Raw genomic sequence first — 26293 nt, forward strand, 5'->3', positions numbered from 1 at the left:
GTTCTTGGTCTCGCATTTTGTAAAATAAATTTCCCCCAAAAAATGGGACTTATAGTCTAGTGCAGTGGTTCTTAACCTGGGTTCGATCGAACCTTAGGGGTTCGGTGAGTCAGTCTCAGGGGTTCGGCGGAGGTCAAGACACACATCTGACTCATATGATTTGCGGACTGCGAGCGCCTCCAGAAGCCGGCCGTGTCTTAATTTGACAAATCCATCCTTCGATGTGCCTATCGAAGTACCCGCCTGACTTAAATGCGCCGTTCTTTGGTGAATTGCGACACAGCATGAGACAAGGCCAGAGTGATGCCCCAGCGTTGACTGGGAGGATCCCGGCGACAATTACACTCTGATTGGTCATCTTCGAGGGACCATGAAAGCACATTACCATAATGACAGTAACATATTTAAAGAGCCTCATGTCTCTGCTTTGACATGCCGTTTGAATTTACATGAGAGCACAATTGGTTGCGGAGTCACGGTGTGTGTTAAAATGTAAAAAATAATAAATAGCATAAATACAATAAGTTCATTATTATAATACATAAGGTTAAAAATTAAAATAATTTCAATGTGGTAGTATTAAAAAATGTCATGTCTTTGTGAAAAGGTATGTATGTAATTTGTTGTGAGTTCATGCATTGTATTGGTTTTATTCTTTGAACACAGTGATGTTAATGCACGGTTCATTTTGTGCACCAGTAAAACATACATGTGTCTTGAATTTGAAAAAAATCCTATTTTATTTTTCAATAAAGAAGGGTTCGGTGAATGTGCATATGAAACTGGTGGGGTTCAGTACCTCCAACAAGGTTAACAACTACTGGCCTAGTGCAACTCATATATTTTTTTCTTCATTATGCATTTTTTTCACTGGAGTACTCCGGACTACGCCAGAGTGACGTAAAGTCCGGAAAATACGGTATGTTTCTGAGGGAGTAACAGCATTAAAACATGGCTGAAACATCTTAAAGGGGCACTGAGTAACTTTTCTAGTGCAAAGTTCACCAAATGCTAGTCTTGATTTGCTCCATGTAGACAATCATCAGGCCACATTATATGTCATGTCTGTGGAGAGGTGAGAATGCATGTTTTAAATGTATTATTAAATTGAATAAATGCAATCATACAATACTGTAGAACATTCCAGATAAAGCAAAAGCATTTTGCATGCATCTACAGTGTTTTTTTTTCTCTCAAAATGTTGTTTTGGATATTTGTGATGTTTGTCCTTTAGAACAAAAATACAGCACACATTTTAGACACATCCAGAAGCAGACTGAAATATGAACTACTTAACTAATACAAGAATCCAGCATATTTTTAAAATATGTTTGTAGAAGTCTAAACAACATGGTTAGCAAGATTAAAAAAGAATAAGACTCTATTGAGACTACAGAGAACATTTTTGATTAATCACTCAGTTTAACCTAAAAGTCTACCATAACCATAATAAGTATGTATAAATCATAATTTGTTACTCAAGTTACTCAAATCTAAATTCTTGATTTAAACAATTTTACCAAATTGCTTTTGTATGTCTAAAAACGGGTTTGCTATTTCTCGACCCAACAAGGGCATTGCAGAGGGAAGCCTTCTATGTGCGTGTGTGGGTGTGTACATGTCTCTGTGTGTCTGCGTGTACATGTGTGTGTGGTGTGCGAAGCGGCGTGTTTTGTCTTTATATGGTTCCAGGCCTGTATTTGTTTAACACTGTGAGCCCCTCTCTGTTTTTTACTGCTGCTATTTTAGTTGTGTTGATTCCTCAGTACTCCCCTCTGTGGCAAAAGTGCTGCTCGATTTAATGACTGTCCAATGCCAATCAAATACAGGATCATTTAGGTTTAGCATTAACATGAGAACTTAAAGGCACTGTATAAAGCCTCAGCGCTTACTGGTTTGAAAAAGATACTACAATTACAACTAAACCTCTGTTGCCAGTGACTTAACCTGCAGATAAAGGACACAGACAAGTGTTTCTCATTCTCAATATATGGACAGGCCTCATGTGAAGACTCAGAACCTCCACAATTCATTCACTGAGCTACAGAGGCTGCACTAGCACTGATTCATGATTGGCTGCAGGTGCTGGGGTTTCGGTAGTGATCATTCAGAATGGAGAGAAACGTTTTAAGTTTAAACCAACTGGATTTCAGCATTGAAACTGACACCAGAAAGAGCCCCACATGCCTCTCAAGTAATTCATCAACCATAATGCATTACCTTCCCCTCCTTCATCACATGATAGTCTGCATGTGTAACGATACTGCACCCCACCTCCATCACAGCAGCACAATCATCAGCCTCCTCAGCCTCTTCATCTCCTCTTCACCATTTACCACAAATCAATATTTCTTTTCAACCATGATATATGTGATGTCTTGATCTGCCTGAATCTGACTACCTAATTCACCCATTTATCTAAGCTCATGTTTCTATTGTCACAGTAAATATCTGATCTCTCTAAATTGCTTTAGCATATTGCCAGCTTCATAGCATAACTGCATAATTTTTTAATCATTTTTGGGATAAACTGAATGTTTGGTCTCATTCTACTCTCCAGACCCTGATGCATCTGTAGTTCTATCCTTAACCACTAAGAAAGATGTTTACAGCCAAAAGCAAAACACATATCGTCCATTCATCTCATTTCCATCAGCAGTTTATTTTTATATTTTCCCCGAAAAGTTTGAAAATGCAATTATGCTTTGAGGGTAACGATATGTACTGTGACTGTGGTCAGCAAGATGTGTGGTTAACAGTTACATTGGATTTGATATCAAGGGTATGTTTTCTTTGTGTACAATTTCAAAAAGTAAATTCAAAAAAGAATATCTACTCAGTTTTACGAAACTGCTTTCTCCGATTTGATTAAAACAATACATCTCCTTCATATTTTAAATTCAGAAGTACATGTACACACTTTTTGGCTCTGCTGCCACCTGCTGGTCACTATAACTACACTACATTTCTTATTTGGTTCTTATTATGACTGCAAAAGGCCCGCTTGAGGCTGCTAATAGTGCACACCTAAAAACTCTGTCAGCCCAGTGACTATTTTACTTATTTTTTCATTCTGAAGAATCTCAAATCAAATGTCAGTGGAGGCCAGAAAGTAAACTAAAATGTCTTGGCATGATTTAATGTTCATAGGACATGTTTTCAGGCTTATCTAATTATTACTTTGGTGGGACAGCGTGTGTGGTAAATATTTATCATCATTTTACCCTTTTAACTGCAGATTATTTTGAAGAAATACACTGCCAGATCCAGAATCTAGACTTCTCTACTAATGAAACAACTTTTGATTTTATTTGTAAATCATAGGGGACCAATTAGTCCTTTGTGTCACACATAAGCTAATTTGAACATACGATCACGTTTGACCGGGCTTGAGACGTAACGGGGAATGTGGAGACCAGAATGATATCAGTCTGTATAAAAAATACAGAGAGATATCAGCCTGGATTTGCCAGGCAAAATAATTTGTCATTGATACTCAAAATTCCATTCAAATTGCAGAAACAATTTACACCGAAGAAGCAATTTTCTGGCAGTTTAACATTCATTTAACAAAATAAAGGTGCAGAAATATATTTCTTCTTTGTAAAATAATAACTATTGTGTAAATTAGACAAACTTTAGCCCTTGTATGTTTGCTAGGTAACAGTTAAAGAGTTACATATGTCACATCTGCTGCCCATGTCCAAGCAGGAAGTAAAAAAATAAACAAATTATTCAAAATGATTGAAACAGGGAAAAAAGGCATACTTATTAGTAAAACTCTTATAATAATCACATATTAATGAAAACTGTAGTTTAATCTGTCATATTTAAACTTTAAGCTTTAATTTAAAATGTGAAACACAACCTATCGGACACTGCACAGACTTACTGTTAACTTGAAGGGTCCATGTTGCTGAGGCGACGGTGGCTCCTCCCCCTGTGGTCAGCTGACACCTGTAGGTCCCCTGGTGCTTGGCTTTGACTCGATCTATGGTGAGGGTCAGTCTGGGACCGTCCTGTCTCTGCTCCACCCCAGCACCCAACCCAAAGGGGGTGCCATCCTTCAGCCAGGTCACCGTGGTAAAAGAAGCTGTGGATACTGACAAAACAATACATTACATTTAACAATTTTTATTTTTTATTATTTTTTGGCAGATTTTTCTAGACAAATTTTTGCAGTACATATATATATATGTATATATTTTTAAATAAACACCTTATTTTATTTATATGAATGGAAATAACTTCATGGTTTTACCACAGTATTAACCCGTTTTGTGATCTTATAGCCATAAAGAGGTCATTTATTGTGATATTGTCCAATCCTAGTTTACATTCTTTTACTGTTCCAATCAAATAAATAAATAAATAGTATGATATGTTTTGGGAAGGCTCTTAGAATTGAAAATGAATTCAATAATAAAGTCTTTGGTGTAAACATTAAATTAAATCAAAATCAGGAAATACTTTAAATGAACAGTGAACTAAATTTACAACTAGCAATATAAATTCAAAATTTAAAATAAAAATGGTCAATGTAGTATGTTTATTGACTGACTCACAAAACTGTTACAAAATGCTTCACTTAGTGATTTTTATCCCAATTAAATTACCTGACAATGTTAATAAGTACTTTTCATATTAATAATGGAGAGACTCTACAGGAAAACTGGACTCACCATACACAAAGACATGTTCATCTCACACATCCTCCATTACAAACAATCCATATCCACAGCAAGATCCACATACTACTCAAATTTAATCAGTTCACATGAAGGAAACTCAAAAACACTATTCTCACTCCTCTCACAGATCATAAAACCCCCAGACTCACTTCCACCTCACCTCTATTCCTCAGAATTTTGCAATAACCTGGCTGCTTTCTTCACCACCAAAATTCAACTGATTCATCAGCAACTCAACCCCTCTGTTTCAAACCCACCTGTTTCATCTTCCGCTTCCCCAATGCACCTGCTTTCTTCTTTCACCCTGCCCTCTGTCACCCAAATCTCTACTTTCATTCGGAACTCCAAATCCTCCACCTGTCAACTAGACCCTCTCCCTACTGTCCTCATCAAAACCTCCATCCCTGCACTGTCCCCCCTCATAACTGAAATCATTCACTCCTCTCTCACCTCCGGTACTGTTCCCTCCACCCTCAAAACTGCTGCCGTCACTCCGATACTCAAAAAACCCGGTTCTGATCCCTCTGACCTCAATAACTTTTGTCCCATTTCAAACCTACCCTTCATTTCCAAACTCCTTGAGAAAACAGTTGCTGCCCACCTCCACACTCATCTTTCCTCCAATAACATCTACGAACAATTTCAATCTGGCTTCCGTCCCCTCCATAGCACTGAAACTGCCCTTTTGAAAATCACAAACGACCTCCTCCTCTCTGCTGACTCTGGTTCACTCTCCATCCTCCTCCTGCTAGATCTCAGTGCAGCATTTGACACCATTTCACACTCCATCCTCCTTGACAGACTTTCCTCCATTGGTGTCTCTGGTACTCCCCTCTCCTGGTTCCACTCCTACCTCTCAGATCGCTCTCAGTTTATTCAGCTCAAGTCATTCACCTCACACCCCTTCCCTGTCACATCAGGTGTTCCTCAGGGTTCTGTTCTCGGTCCTCTGCTCTTTCTAATCTATCTTCTCCCCCTTGGTTCCATCTTTAGAAAACACCACATTCACTTTCACTGTTACGCGGATGACACCCAGCTCTACATTTCCAGTAAACCCAACTCTACACTTCCACCCTCTTCCCTGACAGACTGCCTCACAGAAATACAAACCTGGTTCACCTCAAACTTCCTCAAACTTAACGGCAATAAAACAGAACTCTTACTCGTCGGCACCAAATCCACCCTAAGCAAAATAAATCATTTTTCCATATCTATTGATGGCTCCTCTATCTCCCCCTCCCCTCAGGTAAAGAGTCTGGGTGTCATCCTCGACAGCACACTTTCCTTCACCTCCCATATCAACAACATCACCCGGTCCGCCTATTTCCACATCAGAAACATCCACCGCCTCCGTCCCTCACTCACCCCACACACCACCGCCATCCTCATCCATAGCCTGGTCACTTCTCGTATTGATTATTGCAATTCTCTTCTGTTCGGACTCCCACAGAAATCACTCCATAAACTCCAACTGGTCCAAAACTCAGCTGCCCGCACTATCACATACACACCCTCCCATCACCACATCACACCTGTCCTGCAACAGCTCCACTGGCTCCCCATCACGCACCGCATACACTACAAAATCATACTCCTCACATACAAAGCTCTCCACAACCTGGCCCCTCCATACCTGTCTGACCTCATTCACATTTCCACACCTGCCCGCTCCCTCCGCTCCTCCTCTTCCCTGCACCTCACTGTCCCTCCTGCCCGTCTTGTCACTATGGGGAGCAGAGCCGTCAGCTGCTCTGCTCCCCAGCTCTGGAACTCCCTCCCCCATGACCTCCGCAACACACACTCACTCCCACACTTCAAATCTAAACTCAAAACTTATCTGTTTAGAAAGGCCTTCTCATCCTGACCACTCTGACCATAACTGCTCTGTCTTTTAATCTATATTTGTTTTTAAATGTATTTTTAATCATTTTACATTGTTCTATTTGTATTGTGTATGTATGTATATGTGTACGGCGACCTTGAGAGCCTTGAAAGGCGCCTAACAAATAAAATGTATTATTATTATTATTATTATTATTAATCATATATTTCATTGTTACCTTGGCAGGTGAAGGAGACCTGTGCCCCCTCTGTGGCCTCCTGGTCCAGAGGAACTGCCTCAAAACGTAGGTCAGGCCCTGACAGAGTTTTTCGCACACTTCTGAAATATTATATGTAAACGTAATTAGCAAAACTTTAGCAACTCCCATAAAAAAAAAGAAATAAAAAAAAAATAATAATAAAATAAAATCTTATTCCTACACTGATATAACTTAAAACATGAATAAATAAATAAATAAAATTAACTTTTAATTTATCAGCCAAAAACATTAAGAACAAATTCTTATTTACAATGTTGGCCTGAGTATTTTAAAACCAGATATTCAAGACCTGTAAGTAACTGGCGCCATCTGTTGGACAAAAAAACATATTAACTAGAATACTTTTCTTAATGTAAAATAAAGAAAAATCACTAATGTTATTTGTATATATGACAAGCCACAAGATCCACCACAACCAAATCTGCAGTTTGATAATTTTGCCTTGCTTCTACCTCAAATTAACATATATCACATAAATTACATTACAGTACTTCTCTTTTACTTTCATTTAAACCTCTACAAGACACATTCTTCTTTGCCAAACAGGTTCTAAAAATTTGTCTAAAATTTAAGTAATCTAAAACATATATTGGGGCCAATAGAAAAGCATAGCCTGTACCTGTTATTGTCTGAGCCACTCGTAGCAACTTGGAGAGGTGTTGAAGGAGGATTTGCTGCTGATTGGACCTATGCATTGAAAACTTGTATAAGAATTCTTTAAAAGGCAGGCAAGGCTTATTTTTCTCCACCTCTCGGATCTCACTTTTATGGGAGCTGCAGTTCTCCTGGGGGCCACAGGCGGTAGCTGTACAGCAGGTCTGGTTCTGGAGGTGCTCTGTGGAGGGTCTTCTTGAGTGACTGTGGGCTGTTCTGTGAGTGAGTTAGATATACTCATGCTGATACAGTCTTTCATATTAGGCTGGTGCACAGTTCTACAAGGCAAGACAAATATTGCTGGGTTTCAGATAACATCACAATGTTCTACTGGCTAATAACATAGGGGGGCAGATTGGGGGCAGCTAAAATGAATGTTGTTGCAGATTTTTTTTGTAATACTGAAGGGTCATCAGTTCAAATTATGATCAGAAATGTTGAATATGGCTGGTTGTGACAGAAAGAATATTCAGTTCCAAAAACTGCCAAAGAAAATGTGCAAGTGGTTTGTTGTGGCAAAAATAAATACATAAAATAAATAGTAAAATAAATGACAAAAAAACCCAAAACTTACTTTGTAGATTCACCAGGAGAAGCTGTAAAAACAATAACTGTTACGGTAAAATACTAACAGTAATCAACATTTGAAAACAATGCACGTGACTGGTGGCTCACCCTGGATGTTGAGATCAGCTGTTGCTGTGGCAGCCCCGGCATTGTTACTGACTATACAGGTGTAGCTCCCGCCATCCTCCACGCACACTTCCTTTATCTCCAGGAAGTGAAGACCAGAACGCTCATACATGGAGACCCGCCCACCAGCCTCAAGCTCCGCCTCCCCCTGACAAAGAAAACAATTTGGTAATTATTTATTTATTCTCAACACAAAACATTATTTTCTGACAATTTAGAGGTGCACTGTGTAACTTTTTTCTGGCTAAGAGTCCTCCACCTGCTTGTTTTCATGTTATAATTTTGACTAGAATTTTCCACAATATTACATAAAACTGATTTTACGCAGTGACTGCATTGTTCTGATGTGCAAAGGTAAACTATTCCACAACTGTGATCCAACCACAGAAAAGGCCCGATCTCCTCTGGTCTTCAGCGTAGTCCCGGTTAGAGCCAGGAGGTGCTGGTATGCAGAGTGAAAACGCTCTGGATGGTGCATGGTGCTGGAGGAGTTCAGATAAATAAGAAGGTACCATTCCATTAAGACATAAAACTAATCTTTAAAATTTTAAAATGAATTCTAAAATGGACAAGGAACCAGTGCAAAGATGGAAGAACAGGTGTGATATGGTCCTTGTGCTTCATCCCTGTTAAGAGACGGGCTTCTGCATTCTGGATCCTCTGTACACAGCTGAGGTGTGTCTGGTTTATGCCTACATACAGAGCAGCAACTGTAGTAGTCAAGCTGCAATATTACAAAAGCATGGATGGTCTATTATGATGTTACAAAACCTTAATGAAATCACTGAGTTAAAAGTACAATTGTTCGATTATGGCAAAAAACTATGATTATGATTATTTAGCTCATGATTACTTCCATTACTACTTCCTTATATACTGTTAAAATGAACGTGAAGAGGAAACATAGACCTAATATACAATATAGACAGACCTAAATTAGTAATGTCTTGTGACCCTTTAATTTAAAAGCTTCTAAATATGAAATGGGACCTCACTCGTAGTTTTGAGAGGCAGAACTAGGCAGCACTTATTCTAAACATAAAGTTATCAACTATATTTTTGATGAACTCATTTTTGTAATTTTATTGAATCAAATTTATAATTATGATTTCAGTTATTACTCATCTGATTAACTGCACAAACCAAGTGAAAAAAATAAAATAAAATCATAAACTTGTCTCACCCGCTGCCATGAGATCTGTGGCTGTGGACGCCCGGTGGTTTTGGCTGAAAACTTCACAGTTTGTCCTGCTTTGGCACAGACCCGGCTGGGTTTGGTGATGAAGCGTGGTGCGCTCTCTCCCCAAATACTGGCTCTGCTCTGCATCGCTGGGACCGCTGAGCGACACCTGCAACCACAGAGCGGGGAACTCATTTAGCTGTGCATGTGGAATGTTCTGTTCATTTGCACATCTGTGATACCACTTTGGACATTAAGCCTCATAAATCAGATATGTCAAGACAAGAATTAAACAGATATTATATACAGCGGTGAAAAATAGAGCGAATGGTCCAAATATCAAATTCTAGTATATAAAGTAATGTCTCAGGGGTGAGAGCACTCTGAAGGTTTGACAATCGATTCCTGCGTGGAAGTTTTGTTGTTGTGTCCTTAGGCAAGACACCCCCAGGATAAATACTGACATGGGGTTAAGTGTCTTAACTTCTTCTACTACTTTCCTACCACTCCTTCATTAGTGTAGTGGGAAATTTGGTCATTTTCTCTGCAATATGATACGATTGAAGGTAGTGAAGGTTGAATTATGAAGTAAAATTACACAAACTAATTACTTAAGTGTTATATTCTGCTATTCATTTATACCGCTCAACAATATTTAACAATATTATACATTTAGAATACTTATTTGTGAATAATTCTGCTTTATGGTTTGGTTTCAATATTATCGTTCATCGTCTATATTGACTTCAGCAATATATCGCATTTCATTAAAAAACAAAATTTATGCAAACTCATAAGAGCAGTTATGATAACATTTCTAAGCAATTTGTGACATTACCAGCTCAGTCCTTGTTATCTTGGCCTACATCATCAGAGGTATAATACTCCCTTCAGCGGAAGCATAGCCAGACTGGACTGCACTAGACTGGAAAGGACAACACTGTCATGTCTGGAAGGTACATGTCTCCAGGTGATGGGTCCTCAACTGACAGTGATTGGAAAAATACTTTGAAAATGTAATTATTTACAGAATACTGAATTAAAATGTATCTGTATTTCAATACATGGCCCAATCAGAGTACTGTATTTAGAATAATTGGAAAAATTTAAAAATCGTTACATTCAATTATAGTGTAAAACAGCTTTATGCTTGTTTGACTGTTTCTTATGCATTTATTTATCACTAATCGGAGAAGAAAAACTCACACCTACATTCACCACAAAAGCTGTGTTTTATATTATTCTTACTAGTTTGCAGCCTAAAAGTGTGATCATGTGTCACAATGTATTCCTTTGATCTTGTCTCCAAACTCTAGTGATACTTCTATTTGTTCTACAACTATATAATTATTACTTAATTCTTAAACACAGTATATTTTACATAGCAAATAATAATACCTACTTCATATAAAATGTGATTTTCAACATTAAATAATACCACTTTCTTTAATATTCCCATGTGTCCTTATATCTGCGTAACCTCTCAGTCGTCCAGGTAGGTTCCATAGTGGTCTATGGGTGTATACGAATCTATACTTGTTCTGATACAGCTCAAGATTATTCTAAAGCTATTCAGGAAAGGGTTAACTTCTGTCCTGTGAATGGGACTTTTTTTATATTGATACTTGTTCAAATTAGTATCTAGTTTCTAGTTACCTAAAGTTTTATTATGTCTTGATAAAATATACATGAATGCATCGGTTGGAGTCTTAGTCCTGAGCCAATAACATCACCCGCATTTCTTTATGTTTGGGGTATTTACGCAGACATTTATGCAGAAACTCGGGACTCAAACCCACAACCTTGGATCACCATGTCCCAATGAGCACCTTTTCTGTGACCTCCTTCCTGTACTAACCACACCTTCAGAGACACATGCTTTCACTATCATCCTCCTCTGCAGGCCACAGTGCAGTGAACTATGAGAGGAAATGTTTAGCCTGCTGGATGGATAGACACTGTTGTGAATATGTGAAAACCATTAGCAGAGAACAGTAGCAGCAACACATACCAGAGAGGCTATAAAGAACTGCAGATTCACTTAGAGAAGCCCCATGACACACGGGAGAGTGAGAGATTTAGTACTGAGATCATCTGCTGGACTGAGGTTAAGGAACAGACAGGTGGAGAGGCACCTGTTAAAGTGGCCTCTAGATTCAGCACTAGATTCTTTTCCATGTAGTTAAGCAAAATAAAGTAGGAAGTAGATATTTAAATCTTTCTAACTTGTTCTTTGGCACACAGTTACTATTCAGATGCATGGGTTCTTTGGCCATTAGCAGTTTTAGAACAGCTTTCTCAGATGTAAAAGTGAAGCAGGAAGAACTTCGCTTAAACAGCCGATCAGCTGTCATCCTAAATCGTCAAATAGTGACTCACATTTCTCTTTCTTACAAGTTTGCAACAATTCTTTATTCATTTTTTATTGAATGAAGACAGCATGTAGTGGTCTCAGAATTCTGATTTTACAAAACACTTTCTGAGGGAAACAAACATACGTAATTGACTTTTTTTTAAATGTTTGAGTGCTTCAGTTTTAAGTTCAATATCAGACCTCTATGTACTGTCTACAGTTAATTATTAAGTGTACAGGTACATTTTTTCACAAATCCATGACAAATAGATTGTCTTATAGGAACATTTTTAATAAAAAATTTAAGAGGGCGCTAGAGTTAGACAAGCGCCTTGAATTGCATATCATTACATTGGCTTTTTCCATTAAAAAAAAAAAATGCGTCGAAGAGAATTTTTTTTTTTAAACTTTCACCATGACCACGCCCAAAGTCATATTCATAATATAATTGATAATCTTTAATTACATATGTGTTTAGTATCTTTTGTCCAAATTGTTCGTAATGAAAACTAAACTAAACGAAAATTAGAGCTCATCAAGTTCTAATTTTCAAAACTGGTCACTAGGCATGTCCTTTCTTGTTTACGATTGTTTGCGATTTTCATTGCTTCAGAAGCGGTATTAATTATTCCCCCACCGGGACATTGTCCTCAACTATATTTCTTCAGTACATTTTACAATACTGTGAGTGCATATTGGATAGAGCCATTTTACAGAACATTACTTCACAGTACAGAGGTTTTTAGAGTTTTATCTTGACTGAATAAGACTGAGAACTGTAAATACAGGATGTGGCACTTACCCAGTTTTAATGGATGAAGGGAGACCATACTTCTTGTTGGAGTTTTCTGAGGAAGAGGAAATAGATTTTAAAAGATTGAATGGATAAAATGTATAAGTACTTAAACCAGAACTTAATAACCTTCAGTGATAGAGCTCCCCCTGCAGTTCCCTCATAAGAATATGCAATCAGGGAACAGACTCAAAAGCGCTTTCTTCTCTTTTCTTTTTTATTGAAATAAGGCAGTATAATCACATAACAAACATGTAATAAACATGCAAAAAATATATATAAAAAAGAGCCAAGAGAACTCTCCTCGGGTAGAAGACAGCCATGTTGCAAGGCTGGTTTTCTGCCCAGACACAGCAGGTGGAGACGACAGACCCTTCAAACACTATGTAAGTCCCTGTGATGGTTAAATACGTATTTACGAAGACATTTAATAAAGATAAAAATGTTACTTAGTTCCGCTTAAAAAACAAACAAACAAACAAAAAAGAACTTAATACCATTTATACCACAGTCTGACCACCAGTGAGACAGAATACTCAGTTACCTCTAATATCTTCCACATTACATGAAAAGGAAAATCTGGTAGCATTTAGAACAAGAATCTCATAGTTTTATTTGTAGTTCAGCAGTCTCACATCAAACGCACCTTTTCTGTGATGAGACAACATAGACCGCAAATGCAGCTGTGTTACAACCTATTGGGAAAAACAACACTAAATAAATCCTAAATGCTATATCCATACCAAGACTTTCCGTTTCCGAGAGGTTATATGGGGGGACTACAGTCCCCCCATATAACCTCTCAGTAGTCACAGACTACAGACTACAACACATCAGAGAAGCAAATTCCATATTTAATACTGGCTATGTTTACAAGCACATCCAAATCTCATCATTATCTGGAGTTATCAGATTATTGAAATGTAATGTAAACAGTTACATCTGATGTGAGTAATCTGATTTATTTTTGATTGTTCACAAATGTGCAGAATTAAACTGTGCAAAGAAGGCCAAACTAATGTGGCAATGCAAAATTAAAGCAGGTGTATTTCACTTCTGAAATTTTTTATGAAAAATTGACACCTGGGCGTAAGGGTGGTGTAGACTTATGGGCTGAACATTGGACAGATTCATACTGTTATCTGTAAGGAGGATTAGAATAGGGCCGTGAAATACTAAAACATGCATGGATGACATATAAAGCCTCTGCCTTTGTGCATGTCTATGATGAGGGAATAATGAGGTAGAAAGCTCCAAAAAGTCTATTTTGCATAATACTATTGACTGGCAGTGCATATTTAAACAATACCAGCCAAATGTTGGACACACCCTCTCATTCAGTGTTTTTTTTTTTCCTTTATTTTTATTACTTTCTACATTTTAGATACATACGTAAGACATCAAATATATGAAGCAAGATATGCAATTATGAAGTAAATTGTTGTGGTTATAAAATATGTGGTTAAGTGGTTATAAAATATGTTTTTACATTCATAAGGTGTATGGAATATATAGTTTTCACTTCCTTAAAACTGCTCTTGATTGAAGATTGTTAGGCCCAGACTTCTTGCCCCATTGTACAATGGGTGTCCCAACCCGGATCTTATTCAAATTGAATATAACTAACAAAAAAAATCCCTGCAGATTTGTGTTCAGCACTGTAGCCAGGCTGACAAACTGCCACAGCGCAGATAAACCCACAATCCATCTTAATATAATAACTATCTCATTAGAAAATGGCTATATGCCCTAGTCTTTCAAATATGCAGTGATTAAACTGCTTCTGAAAACACTAATGTTGAACCTGACTGACTGCCAACTATAGACCCGTCTCTAATATTCCTTTTCTCTCAAAAATCCTCAAAAAATCCTTGAAAGAGTTGTAGTTTTGTCACCATCTACAGGCTAATAATGTATTTGAAATTTTTCAATTAGGATTCAGAGCTGGTTCTGCTGGACCTCAGTGCAGTGTTTGACATCATCATTTATCGGAGAGGATTGTACCTATCCGATAAATCCTATTTACCTGATAATGTAAACCAGAGCTCCTAGCCCTGTTCTAAAATAGCCTACGGTATGCTGCAGGGTTCTGTAGATGGTCCGGTCTTGTTCACACTTCATATGTTGCGGTTAGGCAATATCATCAGAAAACATGGCATTAAATTTCATATACTGATGACACATAGCTGTACTTATCAACAAACCCAGATCAGACTGATCCAGTAGACAAGCTTAGTGCCCCGTGTGAAGGACATAAAAACCAGGATGACACTTAATTATCTGCTTCTTAACTCTGAAAAAACAGAGGTCAAGACTCTATCTGACCAGATAGCTACACTGGACAATGTCAGTGTAGCCTCCAGCTCTACTGTAAGGAACCAAGTCTTTGTTGTTTTTTTTATCTTGGGCAAATGGACATCTTTTCTCTTTGCATAGCCTAGGCAGCCACAATAAATATCAATCAACACAATGATACAAGAGAAAAAGAAACAAAAACAGACAAGCAAAACACACAAAAAAGGGTATCTCCGATTGCCCAAAAAGGAGTGGGAAGAAGAAAACTTATTTAATCCCACCCCCTCTGTCATTATTACTTAAATTTAGCATACTTTACTTCCTTTTCATGATTGTATTACGTGATTACATTGGGGACTATGAGTTAGACTCATGCAACTTAAGTGTTACATCATATTGGATAAGGTGCCAACAATGGTAAGGAAAGTTATTAATGCCAACAATTGTAATGGACAGCAATACAACAATGGTAATGGACAATAAATACAACAATAGTAATGGACAGCAAATACCAACAATGGTAAAGAAATGGTAGATATAAAGCCAGCATTGCAAGATTACTGAAATTATATTAGGACTCTTCCTCTAGATACTGTGACCAGATCATATTTTTATATCGATGCTTGAACGTACTGATACTATGGCATTGCTTGATGTGTATATCCAGACTGTTCCAAAGTTTAACACCACATACCGATACACAGAAACTTTTTCGAGTAGTTCTAACTTTAGGCAATTTGAATTTCTCATACTCTCTAAAATTGTATGTTCTCTCTTTGGTTTAAACAAAACTTGCAGAGCTTACTCGGTAGCACATTTGACCAATAGCTCTCATTCATATCTCCATCCTGTCTACAAGATGCTGTAGTACAATATCATCCAAACAGAGCACTGCATTCTCATAATGCTGGAGTACTGGTGGCTCCCTGACTGTCTAAAAACACAGTAGGAGGGAGAGCGTTCAGCTGCAAAGCTCCAGTGTTATGGAATCAGCTCCCTGCCAAAGAGCCCCTCAAAGTATCTACATTTAAGACCAGGCTTAAAACGTTCCTCTTTAAAATTAGCTTATAGCAGAAATAAGGCCCAGAGTTTTAGCCAAGATGCCTTAGAAGCATCTGTCCTCTGTTTTGTCCTACATTCCCTGTTAACAACATTCACTTCAGTTCACCTGTAGTTTGTTCATTGCTATTTACAAGTTGTTCCCTGTCCCACTCCCCTCTGGAGGGTGCAACCGTTTCAGATGCCTGGCCGCTGACCGCCTGGTGATAACTGTAACCTAGATGGCCTTCCTATGCCCTGATCTTGTTGCATGGACCCAGAAAAACCTGTGTCTGGTAGTGTGCAATGAAGAGGCCTTTAATGCTATGACACAAATCACATGAACACTGGGACTATGGGACTAAACCAAGACTACAACAGAAACAAACCAAGCTTATATCAGGAGGAAGTTGGAATTAAAATGAACCCAACCAGTCAACATACAAAAAAATGGTCAGAGAATAAATGTGAGGAATTGGAAGCTAAAAGGATGAATGAACAATGAGTTACCGTCCAGCAGGATCTCCACGGTAACCTGCCGACTCCCTGCCTGATTGGTGGCTTGGCATGTGTAACAGCCCAGGTCCTCTGCTGTGATTCTGCCCACCACCAAGCTAAACATGCCCCTCCCACTCTGTTTGATGACACAGCGCTCTTCTCCAATCACAGGCCTCCCCTCTTTGTACCATGTGACCTGTGGCTCTGGGTGACCGTGTACCTGAAAGGACAGAATAGTTTATGGTTGGCAATGTATGACAATGAAAAATAGAACTTTCTATTAAAAGAGAAGACTATGCAGGTCACTGTAAATATGTGATGTAATTTTCTAAGCACAATCAAAAATAAAAATCACATTCATACTAGGCAAGGTGGGTTAAATGTCTTGCCCGAGGACACAATGACGGTATACACCAGTCTGAGTGAGATTCAAACTTCCAATCTGGTGGTAGCGTAAGATACATACAATTCTTTAAAATTCTTTTATTTTTAGTTTTATAAATATAATCACAACTGAATCTGTGTTGTCAATGTCTAAATCTGGTAAGAGTTTTTCTCATTGTCAGTATATGCACTGTATATATTGCAGCTGCAGAGTCACTGATTAATGATTGGCTGCAGGTGCTGGGGCTTAGGTAGTGAGGATTCAAAGGCCGTGTCCCAATTCGACAAATGCCGACGAAGGGTACTCCTCCATGTAGCCGCCATTGTTCCGAAATGGGACAGGCCTATGCCATGGAGTGTACTTCAACAGCTGTGTGTGCGCTTACGTTACGTCGCCTAGCAACCGTGACGACTGCTGACTAATGAGCTATAGGGCTGTTGACTCATGTTGACTCAAAGAAGAAGAGTCAATTTGTTGTCGTTGCAGCTGTTTATTTCTGTTTAGGAATTAAGCTTTCCCTTTGAATATCAATAAGCAAATATATAATGTTCAAGGTGATTTTTTTCCCAACTGTAGCTAGTATTATGCAAGTTTAAGAAAATATACCTTGTTTCTCCCATAAAAGAAGTCACGCGTGGTGCATGATGTGATATAGCAGTGCGAAAAGTGTGCTCAGATGCACGCTTCGTGCACGGCTGAACTCCATGGAAATACAGGGCACATTTTCAGCCGCATTCGTCCGGTGTATGAAATGGGACAGGCCTTGTCGCGCCGGAAGTTACATAAGTGCCCTTCAATGCACCCGACGAAGTGTGCATTTGTCCAATTGGGACAAGAGTCCTTTTAGGTTTAAATCAACTGTATTTCAGCATTGAAAACTGGCAACCCAAATGAGACACACGTGTGAGACTCATTCTGCCTTCTGATTGGATAATAATCTTGAGAAACACTTAAGTATAACATAGCTTGGGCACTGTAATTTGAACATGTTTATCCCGTATCTAGGGACATAGATAGGTCATATTTATAGAATTAAAATTCAAAATCTTACATACAGTTCCTTTAACCACTCAGTCAACATTTACCTACTCAACAAAAGCAAAAATCATAAAGTCTGTGTTTAGAGGACATGTAAGAAAATGAGAATGGATACAGTGCAGCAGGTGGTATGCAGATGTACTGATAGTTTGATGTCTTCTGAGTTACTGCAGGTCATGAACTCCATCTCCCAGAAGTCCTTTCTCACACTACTGCACTAATGCTTTTTTTAAGCCAAATTTTGCTGCCCCAGTACAGCTATATTATATAAGCAGCTCTTGAGGTTAAAATAAGTCCACTGTGTACTGTCTGCATCAAATTAGGAAGTGTTTTATTGTCTGATAATTAGGATGTGCATGTTAGCGTGCTAGTTGTAGCTTTACCGTCACAGTAAAACTTTGCTGAGAGTTGTGAAAAATACTTATAAACTCATCACGGTGAATAATTAAGGATGCTTGGAATGCGTAAAATTGTCATGATGCCTGTTTTTCCTGTCCTCCTGTGCTGTGTTTCCCCCTCCCTCACCTGCCTGTCTCCGGAGCTGGGCGGAGTCCTGCTCCTCCTGCACGCACCTGCAGCCCATCTACGCAATCAACACCACCTGCTGTGGATAAGAGGAGTGAGGACCAGACACTCGGGGCTGGAGCGTCTGTGTGTCACATGTGAATACTATTGCCTGGCTTTGTATCTTGATTTTTGTGAACTTTTTGCCTCATTGGGATTTTTTGCTTTCCCCAGATCTCCGCCCGAGTACCAGCTCCGGAAACCCTGCTCCTGTACCTTCTTGTCCTCCCTGGTATGGTCTCCAGTTATCCTCACCCTGCACTCGTGACCCTTCCTGGTCACGGACCCGCACCCACACTCCCCAGCACCCTTGGATTCACGGACTATGTTAACTAGTGCACTAACCTTTGAAATATCCTTGCTTCCCGGCCCTGTGGATTTATGAACTCTAACCCTGAACATTTTGTGAATAAAATTCTGTTAAACCTTCATGAGTCGTGCAATTTTGGTCCCTCCATCTTACTGGTTACGACAAAAATTCAGGTACAGTGCCTTTAATTCAAAATGGGTGTCTATTTGTGGGAATGTGTATCACAGCTATTTTTTTCGTCTGAAAAAAATGGCAAACGTTCTGACAAGTTATTGTGATTCGAAAAATCAGGATTCAGTTCCCAGTGCACATTTTAAACGCATCAAGGATTATAAATATTTGAAAGGAGACATAAATATTAACTGCTAAAACTAATACAAGAATCCCATGTATTTCAGAACATTTGTGTATAAGGTTAGCATGAGTTATGAGATCTTCTGTTGTTGGAAAAGGATATTATGTAAGGAGACATTGTGCAAAATGGACTTTTAAGAGCGCCAGACTCCACCCACTGCTCTTTATGTACTTCGTTCTCCAATTTGATTTTCTTAATCAGTGATGCACGTAGGATTTGGCAGCATCGTGTTGCCATTTCTGTACAAATAAGAGCTTCTCGCTAGCAGGATAGATTATACCAGATAAAAGCACAATATGTCTTCTTTAAATAATTCCAGACCATTCATATTACAGAATAATATGGCAGACCTACTATATATCATAGACTGTATAAAGAAGTGGACTATTAATTATATTAATGTTAATATCTTGATTTACGGAAACAATATTCATGGGTTTCTTCGCTTATCTGGGGCCCGGTCGTGGGGGCAGTGGTCTAAGCAGAGACTCCCAGACTTCCCCAACCCAGACACTTCCTCTAGATCCTCCGGTAGGATCCCAAGGCATTCCCAGGGCAGTGCGTAGCCACTCTGGAGGAAACCCATTTCAGCAGAGATTTACTGTAGAAACACTTGAAATGTAAGCAATTAGGTATTTCTTTAATAACTACACAATGGCTGGATGAATATTTTGTCATTTGTGTCTGTAGAAAATGGAGATTGTAAGACATCTGTTTAAAGGGGCACTATGTAACTTTTCTGGTGGAGGATTTCCCACCTACTTGACTCCATGGAGATGTTACTGCGTTGCCTATGTTCCACAGCACTGGATTAAATTCATCTGTTGCTATGGAGAAAATCAGGTCCCATAAGAATGCATGTTTTGAGTAGTCAAGTACCTTTAAGGAATTTAAAAAAAATTAAATGGAACAAATTCAAGATAGACAAGTTTAATGCCATACTGCGGAAAATTCCAGTTAAAGCAGTAACATTCATGGAAACAACTGAAAAGTTACATAATACACCTTTAAAGAAATATTCTTCAGTTTTAATAAAAACATCACATCTGATTTACTACATTTCCCCACCAAATCCCTTTTTATTTGTGGGAATGTGCCTAAGAAGGTACAGATGGTGCATTCAGGGTGCGTGGGAGAAAGGGAAGACCTCCTGAGCACCCCTAAAGCGCTTGTGTGAATTCCTGAGCGTGTCTGTGTTTTGTGTTTGCCTGATCTGTGGTCCACTGCTTTTCATCAGAACACAGCTGCCAACAAGATCTGAGCAAGTTTCAGTTAATCCTCTGCTCACCGCCTGTTTCTGCTCCAACTTTGACCAAGCAAGATTCAAGATACTGTAATGAAGGATGTTTTCAGCTTTGTTGGGCCCCATGCAAGATTCTACTAAGAAAAATGCTGCTTAGATTATCAAGGTCCACTATCTATTTCACAAGTAGCTACAAGACTAGACTGGTTAAAGGAAGTGTACGTAGCCTGCACTCTTAATGTTTTGAAAAATGTATTACAACCACAACTGAACCTGGATTGCCAGTGCCTTAACCTGCAGATAGTGGACACATACAAGTTTTTCTCATTCTGAGGTGCAGAGGCTACACTAGCACTGACTAATGACTGGCTGCAGGTGCTGGGAGGGTTCCCAATGCAAATTGCATAACTATTTTAAACAACTGTTATTTGAGTGTAAATTAGAAATACAATCAGATTTATAAGCAGTGCTGTGAAGTAACTAATACATGTATACATGTACTAAGAATATACATTTTGAGTAACTGCACTACAGTCACTTAATGTAAAAGTATTTAATTTGTAAGTCATTTGATTGGACCTGTTGTGGAAGAATTTATTTCTTACAAGAAATAGATCCAACAGAGTTGCCAAAAGCATCGCTCCTAAGTCTGACCCCAATGACACAAATCACCAAGTTTATATAGTTTGAGATGACCAGAGGACATATATTTCAAAGTAAGGATGTGACACTCATACTGAGGTGTGGTCAGACAAGCTCCTGGAGTCATGAACTGGATCCCCTCAGGATGTAACATGTGGAGTTAAAACAATACACGGTGTGATACACTTCAAAGCAAAGAGATCTGAAAGTCAACTGTTTGTATTGTATGTGAAGATGGATGCAGTCAGACCAAACACATCTTAACAAGATTAGCAACTAAAAGGGAACAAAAGGGTTTACATGAAAGGTTTTCTAAAACTCAACTACCAAACCAAATGAGTTTTAGTTACAAGACCAAGTGATTTCTAAAAGGTAAAATAATCACACAGTATTTTAATTTCCTTTACAGACCATGTATCAAAATAATTGAAATACATTTTAATGCATGTATTTGTTTTTCTTCTCCCCAAGCCATCTATACAGTACTGGAAAGGCACATGCCACTCATAGCACTGCTAAAGAGACAGCCACAAAAAATTTCAACCCATTAATAAAACAAAGTGGCTATATTAATATTATTATTATTATTATTTAATATTATTATTATTATTAACTTGCAACTTATTTATTAGTAGTGCATAATACTGAATTAAAAAATTGGCATTTCTGTTATTTTTATTGTTCCATCAAGTCCTTTTGTAATATATTTACACTAACAACACAAACAAAAACAAAACTCCACAAAAACTTATGTTTTATGACTTCACCTTGCCCTCCAGCCGGGCGTCCCCTCCCAGAGCGACTTTGACGTTTCGGGGTGGCAGGACGAAGGCCGGAGGCTGGCTGCCATGGGAACTGCCTCCTGTCACTGTGGAGACCGCAGAGGAGGCGGAGGCAAGGCGTGTGCCACTCATAGCACTGTTAGAGAGACAACCACAAAAAAAGTCAACACGTTAATAAAACAAGGTGGCAATATTATTATTATTGTTAATAATAATAATTATTATTAAAATATAATAATTTGATTATTATTATGATTATTATTATTATTATTGTTGTTATTATTAACAACGTATTATTTATTAAAAAAGTAAGCAAAAAATGACATTCTGCATTGCATACGTTTTATGGCAGAAAATAAGAGACATATTTGAAAGTATGATTGTTAAAAGTACTGGTACCTACTACGCTAATCAATACTAAAACTAGAATTGAAACTAGTATTATACACATTATACAAGTATAATGAAAGAATCACATAAATATAACAGAATTTTACATTTCCTCCATCCATCCATCCATCCATTTTCTTCCGCTTATCCGGGGCCGGGTCGCGGGGGCAGCAGTCTAAGCAGGGACTCCCAGACTTCCCTCACCCCGGACACGTCCTCCAGCTCCTCCGGTGGGACCCCAAGGCGTTCCCAGGCCAGCCGAGAGACATAGTCCCTCCAGCGTGTCCTGGGTCTTCCCCGGGGCCTCCTCCCGGTGGGACATGCCCAGAACACCTCCCTAGGGAGGCGTCCAGGAGGCATCCTGAGCAGATGCCCGAGCCACCTCAGCTGGTTCCTCTCAACGTGTAGGAGCAGCGGCTCTACTCCGAGCTCCTCCCGTGTGACCGAGCTCCTCACCCTATCCCTAAGGGTGTGCCCGGCCACTCTGTGGAGGAAGCCCATTTCAGCCGCTTGTATCTGCGATCTTGTCCTTTCGGTCATTACCCAGAGCTCATGACCATAGGTGAGGGTAGGAACGTAGATTGACCGGTAAATCGAGAGCTTCGCCTTCCGACTCAGCTCCTTCTTTACCACAACGGACCGATACAGCGACCGCATCACTGCAGACGCTGCACCGATCCGCCTGTCAATCTCCCGCTCCATCCTTCCCTCACTCGTGAACAAGACCCCGAGATACTTGAACTCCTCCACTTGGGGCAGAGACTCACCACCCACCCGGAGAGAGCAAACCACTATTCTATATCTGAATCACGGTAATATGACAAAAAATATTACTAAAATGTGTAGGGTTGTCAACAGTGTCAAAACTCAGATACAAACAGTATCAAAACTAGATACTCATTTGAACAAGTATCAATATTTAAAAAATCACACCAACAAAACAGAAATGAACCTTTCCATAACTTTAGAACATAAAAGAAAGTACTACCATGTTGAGTTTTTTTTTAAATTATCATTGTGGTTTCTTTTTTTTTTTCTTTTTTTTGAGTATCGAGTCTATTCCTTAGTATCAAAATTGAATTTGAATTTTTAATATCACGCCTTTTAAAAAGAAAACTTACTTTTATGTAAAAAAAACAAAAAAACAACAACATTCTACTGGATTCTATTGTCTAAAACTGAGCCTAAAATTGAGCCTTCCCCTTCGTGTCAAAATAAGTTCAAAGGAAAAACAGGGTGAACGAGATGGTCAGTGAACATATCATCTTGTGACTGTCTGCACATGGATGGACTTAGGAGAAAACACTCGAACTAGGCTTCATCTTATTTATACAGCACTCACAAATGTACTGTCAGCATTAACCACAAATGTTCAAATACTTAGGCCCGTTACAATAATACATTTTGAAGTACAATATACTGCTGAAGAAATATAGACAATAAGCGATACTGAAACGAATTTACGCCACTGACATAATAACCCTAAAGTAGAATCATCTCCAAAAAAAACTACTGTAAATGAAAGATATGGTTTAAAATCTCAAGTGGCAATAACTAAATAACAGAATGAAACACTTTGGTAGTCACTATCTATAATGAGTCATAGAAGTTATTTATTCCACCCTCCGCCACTCAAATCTAATCGCACAACAGGAAAAATAACAAAAAGTTCCTGACTAGTACTAAGTATAAATATTGACCCCCAAAATTATTGTTCCATCTAACATATTCTGAATGATAAGTCGACATAATATCCATCGTAACAGGCCTATAAATACTCCCAGTAAGAAAAGTAACAAAACTTTCAATCAAGTAAGAATCATTTTATTTCAAACTAAATATTTCTGAAAAAGGGGTAGGCCTGTCACGATAATCACTGTATCAACTTATAATTCAATATATGAAAGTTGGAACTATATATTTTGGAGTTCAATATTTATCGTATGTATAATTTCTTTAAAGTTTTTTGTATTTGGGAAAATGTATTATTATTTATTGTTATTTTTGCTGTGATAAGTTTTGAGCTATAGCTGTAATCCTCTGTCAGTAAAGCATGGGGTTTGGAGCTAATTTCAAACTTTGGAGTAAGAATTTTGATTTAGATTTATGATTTTTTTTTAATTATTATTAAATGGCAAAGATTGAAATTAGTCTTTCTTATGTTCAAGAAATGAATACTGACACAAAAACTGTGATAATTGAATATGAAAAAAAAAAAAAACGAATTTCATTTTATCATATCACCCAGCCCTAGTTGAAAACATTTATTTGTGCCTTTGTAATTGTTATTTGAAACTGGGTAATGCTCTAAAAATGCACCTTTCTGCTGTCAGTGCTAAATATGGACCTCGTAGTATATTTGATCAGCTCTGGTTGGTGTCATGATGTAATCCTGCATAAACAGATACTTCTCTCTTATCGCCACATGTTTTCACAGCAAACAGAATGTGTCGCCTTCCTCTGCCTGCCCTGATGCCACTGCCTTACATGGATCGAAATACCATAAGTCTGATGTGTTTCCAATACGTTTATACAGGTCCGTCGACAGACATTCTGGGGCCCAGTGCAAGAAGTCTCACATGGATCTAGCCCTGTCACGATAACTACTATATTGACTTATCGTTCAATATATGAAAGCTAGTACTTTTTCTTTGCAAAAGTGGTGAGATTGGGGGTATTTCTGTTGTAATACGATAAGATTTGAGCTGTGGATGGGGAGAATTAGTCCCTTTTATGGCTAAATATTTTCTCATGTCTTTTAATGAAAACTGCAACCTACTGTTTCAACATAAAATCCAATTGTAATTACCATACTTCGCAGTTCATGTTTTTTTTCTAAAATCGTGCAGCCCTAATGTCAGACAAACCCAAATAATTTTGAACATAGCAGATTGTTCAAAATTATTTGTAATAAATATGAAAGATAAATGTTTTGGGGGGTTTTTATTATTCAAAATAGGTTTGTGCAATAATCACATTTTAAAGGGCCTGTATTATGCTGTTTTCTGATCTATGTTATAATGTTGTTTCCTCATCAAAAACATACCTGGAGTGTTTTGTTTCATTCACACGCTAACACACAAATCTTGTATGAATGTTTAAAAGCTGCAAGAGTTGATAGTTTCGTTCCAAATAGAGATACAAGGTGATACTTTGGCATTTTATTTAATTGTATTACTTTCTGAATCTCATCAGGGGAAACCTACAGGAAATTTGACATACCCCAATTCTTCAGCTGATTAACAAACAGCTTGTGACAACAAAATCAGAATCTTGGTCATTATACCAATAGGGAAAAATGTCGACAATTGACTTGTCAAAGCAACCAAGACACCAAGGTCAAACCGGGGTCAACTGGATGTTAGGCTAGATCAATATGTTTTTTCAGTCATACTTGCTGTTTAAAAAAGCATTTATAACCTATATTATATTGTGCTTTTTACACAATAAGTTAAATTAAAACAAAAATGCATGTGCCTCAATGTATTATAAATATCAAACTTCAATATCAATATTTTGTAATATTTTGTGTCGCCAATGAAAGTAATACAAGTTATCCTCTATCGTAGTGATTCACAAATCTGAAGAAATTATGTATTGTCTGTCGTTTCTGAAGCTGAAAGTACACAAAGCTAACATCTACATCCACAGCAGCTACATGTGTGCAAAAAGAGCTTGAATTCATCACATCAGAACTCCGTATTTTGTCAATGAAACAAAGTCAGCTCTCAAAAGTTCATCACCTGTTCCCACACAGACTGGAGATAACGGCAGAGGGTCACCACGGCTACGGGAGATACCACAGCACTGACACACACTGTGGACTCAGCTCTTCACTTGTTACGGCCTTGTGTTCATGCCAACAAATACAGTCAATACAGAGTCAATACCAGGCGGTCACACACAGCAGAAAGAAATTGTCAACAAAGTTCTGACTTATTTCATCTTACAGGTTTGAAAGAGTAAAGCTAAGGCCTTGAAGGACATTGTTGGGATAAATACATGATACAAATTTTAATGCTGAGAAATAATACAATATAGCATTATATTTTTTGCATTACAATGGATACTTGCCAATTCACGGCACTATATTTCAGAACAAGCATTTAAGTAGCAAGTATTATAAATTTTGGTTTGTGTACAGTATACAGCCCGTCACCCGCATGATAACATAGAAATAGAACGTTACAACTAGGACTGTCACGATACATTTTTAAGTGTGATATATTGCTTAAGTAAATATAGATGCTAAACGCTAATATTCAAACCAAACCATAAAGCAGAATT

The 26293-nt window shown here is 38.2% G+C and overlaps 1 protein-coding gene across 1 annotated transcript in view; it reads right to left on the reverse strand.

The window, feature by feature from the left end:
• The window catches only part of mylka (myosin, light chain kinase a), a 101727-nt gene that overhangs the window by 67316 nt on the left and 8118 nt on the right, over positions 1-26293 (reverse strand). The window contains exons 2-11 of the mRNA XM_033986436.2: positions 21602-21752; positions 16310-16517; positions 12476-12521; positions 9324-9489; positions 8123-8288; positions 8022-8043; positions 7557-7725; positions 7413-7480; positions 6752-6852; positions 3893-4102 (exon numbers count right to left, since the gene is read on the reverse strand). Of these exons, the coding sequence (XP_033842327.1) occupies positions 3893-4102; positions 6752-6852; positions 7413-7480; positions 7557-7725; positions 8022-8043; positions 8123-8288; positions 9324-9489; positions 12476-12521; positions 16310-16517; positions 21602-21748 (1303 nt within the window). The 5' untranslated portion in view covers positions 21749-21752. The remainder of the gene's footprint in view (positions 1-3892; positions 4103-6751; positions 6853-7412; positions 7481-7556; positions 7726-8021; positions 8044-8122; positions 8289-9323; positions 9490-12475; positions 12522-16309; positions 16518-21601; positions 21753-26293) is intronic.

Source organism: Periophthalmus magnuspinnatus, chromosome 21 (assembly GCF_009829125.3).
Source record: "Periophthalmus magnuspinnatus isolate fPerMag1 chromosome 21, fPerMag1.2.pri, whole genome shotgun sequence".
NCBI lineage: Eukaryota > Metazoa > Chordata > Actinopteri > Gobiiformes > Gobiidae > Periophthalmus > Periophthalmus magnuspinnatus.